This window comes from Prunus dulcis, chromosome 3 (genome assembly GCF_902201215.1).
Source record: "Prunus dulcis chromosome 3, ALMONDv2, whole genome shotgun sequence".
NCBI classification, from domain to species: Eukaryota; Viridiplantae; Streptophyta; class Magnoliopsida; order Rosales; family Rosaceae; genus Prunus; species Prunus dulcis.
In genome coordinates, this window is record NC_047652.1 from 14,198,704 (window position 1) to 14,205,571 (window position 6,868).

General features: G+C 50.6%; 1 protein-coding gene across 1 annotated transcript; it reads left to right on the forward strand.

Annotated features, from left to right (window-relative positions):
• Nucleotides 1–489: 489 nt before the first annotated feature.
• Nucleotides 490–2,127, forward strand: LOC117621817. Its single transcript, XM_034352362.1, has 2 exons — nucleotides 490–921; nucleotides 1,021–2,127. The coding sequence occupies exons 1-2, from the start codon at nucleotides 490–492 to the stop codon at nucleotides 2,125–2,127; spliced, it is 1,539 nt and encodes a 512-aa protein (XP_034208253.1).
• The last annotated feature ends 4,741 nt before the right edge of the window (nucleotides 2,128–6,868 follow it).

Here is a 6,868-nt window from a genome sequence, read left to right on the forward strand (position 1 = left end):
GGGTGGCGAATGTGCCAAGACTATACCGATCTCAACAAGGCCTGCCCGAAGGACAGCTTTCTGTTACCACGGATAGACCAGCTTGTGGACGCCACTGCTGGCCACAAATTGCTGAGCTTCATGGACGCCTATTCCGGCTACAATCAGATATTCATGCACCCTCCCGATAACAGACAAAGGGTTGTACTGTTACAATGTCATGCCGTTCGGCCTGAAGAAAGCGGGGGCAACATATCAAAGGCTTGTCAACAAAATCTTCGCCGGATACATCGGCAACATCATGGAGGTGTACGTTGACGACATGCTGGTAAAAAGCAGAACTGCCGAAGAACACCTGCACAATTTATGTTTGGCATACTAAAAGAATACCGGATGAGACTCAACCCGAAGAAATGCTCCTTCGGTGTATCTTCCAAGAAATTCCTCGGATTCATGATCAGTCAGAGAGGGATCGAAGCGAATCCCGAAAAAATAAAGGCAATCATCGATATGGAGAAGCCGAAGACGACAAAGGACATTCAAAGCCTTACTGGACGCGTGGCCGCTCTGACCCGTTTCATATCAAAAGATACCGACAAGTGTGTACCATTCTTTAAAGCCTTGAAAGGGGGCAAACATCATATCGTATGGACTGCCGAATGCGATAAGGCATTTCAAGACTTAAAGAACTACATGAGCAAAGCCCCCCTTTTGTCAAAACCACTACCTGGGGAAATCCTCTACCTATACCTTTCGGTATCCAGCACTGCCGTCAGTTCGGTATTGATACGAAAACTGGAAAAGGTGGAGTTACCGGTTTTCTATGTCAGTAAGGCCCTCCAGAGTGCTGAACTTCGGTATCCCCCATTGGAGCAGCTTGCGCTAGCTCTCTTTGTCTCGGCACGAAGACTTCGGCCATACTTTCAGGCTCACGAAATCAAAGTCCTGACCAACCAACCGCTCCGGCAAGTGCTCCAGAAACCAAAAATTTCTGGCCGATTGATCAAGTGGGCGATCGAACTCTGAGAATTCGACATGTAGTTCGTTTCGAGGCCCGCCGAAAAAGGCCAGGCTATTGCCGATTTTATCTCCGAGCTTACCCCATCAACAGCACAGTCGACGCCCGAGGCGGTTACCAAGACCGGATTACCGGTTGAGTTAGACGCCGAACGCTTTGACACCTCAACTCCCGTATGGGGTTTGCACGTCGATGGCTCGGCAAACCAGCAAGGATGGGGAGCAGGCTTGGTACTGACCACACCAGACGGACTCAAGATCGAGTACGCCCTCCGATTCGACTTCCGAACCTCCAACAATGAGGCGGAATATGAGGCTCTCTTGGTCGGCCTTCAGTTAGCCAAGAGCATGAATGCAAAGCAAATCCGAACTCACAGCGACTCCCAGCTCATCGTGAACCATGTAACGGCAGACTTCGCCGCCAAGGATGCGTCCATGTACGCCTACCTCTCAACCGCCCATCGGCTACTCCAAAGTTTCCAAGCCTACGAGATCAAACAGATCCCCAGAAGTGAAAACGGCCATGCCGATGCACTTGCGGGCCTTGCTTCGGCGATAAACGACAAGGTCGGAAGAAAGGTGCAGGTGGAGATTCTCGCCCAACCAAGCACGGCAGCCTCCGAAACGTGTACCGTAAGGTACGAGGATACTTGGATGTCTCATATCTACTTATACTTGACGAACGGCATCCTTCCTGAAGATAAGGCCCAAGCCCGAAAGCTTAGATACCGATCAGCAAGGTACACTGTCATCAACGATGTGCTTTACAAACGTGGCTACACCACCCCATATCTCAAGTGCCTTACGACAGAACAGGGGGACTACGTCCTTCGGGAGATCCATAAGGGTGTGTGTGGCGACCATTCCGGGTCCCGATCCCTCGCCTACAAAGCCTTTCGGCAGGGATACTTTTGGCCGACCATGCATCAGGACGCTAATTCACTAGTGAAGAGATGTGATAAATGCCAGCGCTTCGGTAACGTCCTGCATATCCCTGTCGAACCTCTGACACCGATTGTAAGCCCTTGGCCTTTCGCACAATGGGGACTAGACTTGATCGGTCCAATGCCGCAAGGCAAGGGGCAGGTAAAATATGCAGTGCCTTACGACAGATCCCATTGGGAATCGTGAAATTTAAAGTTTCGAAGTTAACATTCGATCGGCAATTAGCCTACGACAATTGGCAATTATAACATACTCAACACGGGTTAACACTTGGATAAAAATGCCCTCGGCATCAATGAACATTGCTCAGACAATTGACAGTTTAAGCTTAAATTCAAATTAAAATGATGCCCTCGGCATCAATGTGTTCGGGAACAAAAACCCAGAAAAACCAAAACTAAAATTACAAAATACAAAAGGCCTTCAAGCTTCATCGCCGGCGGCAACCTCGGCAGGCTCAGAGCCCCTAGCAGCATCCTCCCCTTCGTAGTCCTCGATCATTTCCTCGGTTATTCCTTCAGGAAGGGGAGGAGGATCGGCAGCAAAGTTCAGATTTAGCTTTTGCCCAGGGTTGTACCGCTTGAATCGGTACAGCAGGTCCGCCATCTCCGAGCCGACTTCCCCGTCTAGAAGGGCAGTGAACTCTTCAGACGAGCGGTAACCCTGGATAGCTGACCGAACGGCAGCCTCGATCTCAGTAGCCTTGGTCCGCTCCGACTCTTCCAAGGCATCTTGGACCGCCTCCGAAGCCGCCTCGGCATCCCTAGCCGCCGCCTGCGCTGCTTCCAAGGCTATCCGCATTTCCTCCGCCTTCGCCTCCGAAGCGAGAGCCTGCCATTCGGCAGCCTCCTTCTCCTTGAGCAGCTGGGCGTGGACTTGAAGTGCCTTGCCTGCTTCAGCGACCTTGGCTGTGCCGTGGTCATAGGCCTTTTTCGCCCGCTCGGCAGCAGAGATGGCCCGCTTGACGCATAGCCACATCTCCATGGACTCCTGCACACATCAAAGAGTCAGAAACAAGCCCCACATGGCACCAAAAAGGATGAAAGGACAATAGAGGAAAGGAGTTCTTACCGATGCCTGAAGACGGAAGGCGCGTCCTGCCTGCTCCCGAAGAAGCTTCTTCGGTAGTTCGTCAACCTCCGGTAGCTCCATCTGAGAGCCGAGGATCATATGATTGACGAACTGCACCGTCTTCGAGGGGCAGGCGATGGTGACGGCCTTGGTAGGTCCGTCCTCGTCCTCTACCGCGAAGACGGCCCTCGAAGCGTCCAACAGACGGCCTCGCTTGGACGCCGGTGAGGCTTCCAAATCCACCATCACCGGCCGCTTCCCGGCAGCTCTGGAGGCGGCGGCTTCGGCATCCGACTGCCTCGGTGCGGGGACTTCGGCAGTAGGCCAGGCAACGGGCTCGGCGCCCAGCTGTCGCAAGCGCTCCACGAGGGTCACGTCCTAGGGATCCGTAGACGTCCGAACGGCAGGTGCCTCGGGCTGCTTCTTCTTCTTTTTGCCCTCCAGGCCCATCATAAGGCGCCTCCTGGAGGACTCATTCATCTTCTTAGCCTCGGCAGCTCTCCTGGCATCCGTCACTGACCAAGAAAATTTGGTTAGTCGGCAAGAAGAACAATACAAAAGAAAAGAAAAAACGCATGTATACTTACTCTCGGCAGGGTTGACAAGGCCGGCTCTGATGAGATTATTGGTGAAGAGGAAGCGCGGGTAAACTCGCTCGACAGCAGGAACCTTCAGCCTCACTCTGTCGAGCTGCTGAATCTCACTATCCTTAGGGTTCGGCTGCTTGAGTTTACCTGTCCAAAAAATAATAAAAAAATAATAAGACAAAAGAAATACAATATTTAGCCTACCGATCGGTAACTCAGATACCTACCCGCAATTTGGAAAGTCGTGGGTACCGGAAACTACGAGGATACTCCCGATGGCGATTCCCAATCACCGGAGAGTAGCACCCGCCGATTCCTCCACGACTTCTGGGAAGTCGGCACCGAGCTGATGAAGTGCCCCCGCTCGGAAGCCTTCAGGCAGTTCGCCTGAACCCAACCGCCGTGATCGGCACTCTTGGACTTCATGATGCTGTACAGATACGAGAACTGCTCGTAGGAGGGCTCCCCCTCCCCAGCAATCCTGAACGCAGCTATCACCCCCATCAAGGCCACCCAAAAGTTGGGATTGTACTGGCCTGGGGCATACCCGATCTGGGCAAGTATCTTCTGCACGGCTGGCTGCAACGGCAACCTGACCCCCTGCAGAAGCACGTCGGTGAAGAAGGGGACTTCACCATCCCCGGGGTGCTGAGGGATTCGGTAGGGCTCGGGATCCTCATCTTCACCGAGTCCGGAATGAGGTACTCGGCCCTAATCTTCTCGAGCTCCCGTTCGGTAAGCTTGTTCGGCTCCAAGTAATCGACCCCGAACAGGGTCTTCTTCGGTACGCCCACCGGTATCCTAGACTGCTCCCGGTGTATGATCGTCACCCTCGGCCGAGAGGGACCGGCAATGCCCTCATCACGACCGGAGGTAGAGGCCTCCGGCTGATGCTCAAAGGTACCGAGGCAGGTACCGTCTTTATAAACCGCGGCTAAGGGAAGCGGTTGCCCCGTCATCAGTCCCTTGCCGATGCCGTGGGTAGGAAAGGAGTTCATCTCCTCACCGACTATTTCAACATCGGTGTCCTCTCCACCCTCGGCCTCGAGGCTCGCAGCCCCACTGGATGTGTCCCAGCCCGATGACAACTCCTCATCGAACGCATTGGGCTCACTGCCGAAGGATGACTCGCTAGCAGACATCTACAAAAAAGGAAAGGAAGGCTAAGGTCGTGTCATAAACTACCCTACCGATGCCTACGTCACTACCTATAGCTCACTAGGCCACCGAAGGAGAGTCCTACTAAGGATCGGCTAAGCCTATGCCACGAAAACACGTACAGAAATGAAAGAGAGTATTGCGAGAGTACCGAACGGTGCCTTACCTTGAGTATAGTGGAAGCTTTGACTGCCGAATGTAGGATGCCGAGAACTTCTGTAAAAATCGCCTGGATTGCCGTTCACTCTCTTCAAAAATCGCCTACGCAGAGCTCTCGCGTCAACTCTCAAATGCAAAGTAAGCTTTACGCCTGGAGCAGCCTCTATTTATAGGGAGATGGCTGCAACGGTAAGCATCGGGAAACCAAACGGCTCATAAATGCGGCCGTTAGGCGTCACTTCGCTAGCCACGTGTCGCCCAGTGGATGGTGATGCGGGCTGCACCCCAGGTACAGAAGACGAAGCGTCTCTGCACGCCAGGCGCAGAAAACGAAGCGTCTCTGCCCTCACCCCTCTCAGCATCGACGACCCTTCGGGTCTCAAGGGAGTCCCTTCTAAACGACCTTACCGAACGGCAGGGCACCTACGAACTGCCACGGAGAACCAAATTCCCTTCCGAAGGACCTTCGGAAGAGAACTTGGGGACTACTATTTATACTGGAAATAAACGACCTATGGTTGCCAAACACGTGGGCTGAATCGATATTTATCTCAATAAACCCTTCGGCATGTTCACTACCGAAGCCATACATCTTGTCTCTTTTACACCTGGACGCGTGTCATGCTCACAATCCGCTTCTACAGTGCCACATCGGAAATATGAGCATAGTGCACGCCTCCCAAGGCCTATATAAGGAGACCCCTATCCCCAAAAGGAGGGAAAAAACCAACGGTACGCTACCGCTTGATCTGTAATCCAATATTTACTAAATCCGTACTTACTTAAGCATCGGAGAGCCTTCGGCCGGTACCACACCGGTATCCCAAGGTCTTACCGAACGTATCCTTTTGCAGGAACCCGATCTTCCGAAGACTAACTCCCTTCTGAAGACATAATATCACTAAGTTGAGCGAGGACACGTGTCAAACCACTTTTTCGCATCAACACAGATATTATTTCATCAAAGTGACGAAGCAATGTTTGTACAATTACTTTTGCTTGAGCAAGAATAAGTTTTCTAAGTCCAAAAAGCCAGAGCTAACTGGCTTTAGCTTGGTGACAAGAACACTAAATATTTTCACACTCAAGCTCTAATTAGAAGGAAACGTAATCAAATCACTAGAATTAGGGATCCTGATGGGTTGTGGGTCGAGGGTGATTTTCTCCATCATACTTTTATTAAAGTTTTCAAGCTTAGATTCACTGCTGATCAGGCTCCTAATCCGCTTTTAATGACTGATTTTCTCCAAGTTATCGAGCCTTGTGTCACCAGCCAAGAGAACACGAACCTTTTGACTCCTGTTTCAGATTTTGAGCTGGAGTGTGCGGTTAAGGGTATAGGGCCTCTTAAAGCCCCTGGCCCAGATGGCTTGCAAGTAGTTTTCTACCAAAAATGTTGGGAGAATACTAAGAATACGATTAAAGACTTAGTCAATGAATTCCTTATCAATAATGTTTCTCTGTAGGATGTTAATCATACCAACTATCCCTAATTCCTAAAGTAGATTCCTTAAGACTGTTAACCATTATAGGCCCATTAGTTTATGCAATGTTTCTTATAAAATTATCACTAAAATTCTAGTTAATCGTCTTAGATCCTTGCTTTCAAAGTGTATTTCTAGAAACCAGGGAGCTTTTGCTCCTGGTAGATCTATTTTTGACAACATTCTCATTGGTCATGAATTATTCTTGACCTTGAAAAGGCCTGTAACCTTCTTGACTGGAGGTTCATTAGAGGCTGTCTAGAGCTCAATTTGGTTTAAGTACTGATTGGTGTGATCGAATCATGAATTGTGTTTCTAGTACTTCCTTCTCCTTACTTATTAATGGTTCTCCCTTTGGCCACTTCAGTGTTTCCACGGGAATTCGGCAAGGAGATCCTTTACTCCTTATATTTTTATCCTGTGCATGAAGCCTTTTATTAGGCACTTCAATATTCTTGCTAAGAATCC

Coding starts and splice junctions, on each gene's coding strand:
- LOC117621817 (XM_034352362.1), top strand. CDS start 490: ATGGAGAAGCCGAAGACGACAAAGGACATTCAAAGCCTTACTGGACGC. Junction 922..1,020: donor TTCAGGCTCACGAAATCAAA/GTCCTGACCAAC, acceptor TTCGACATGTAG/TTCGTTTCGAGGCCCGCCGA.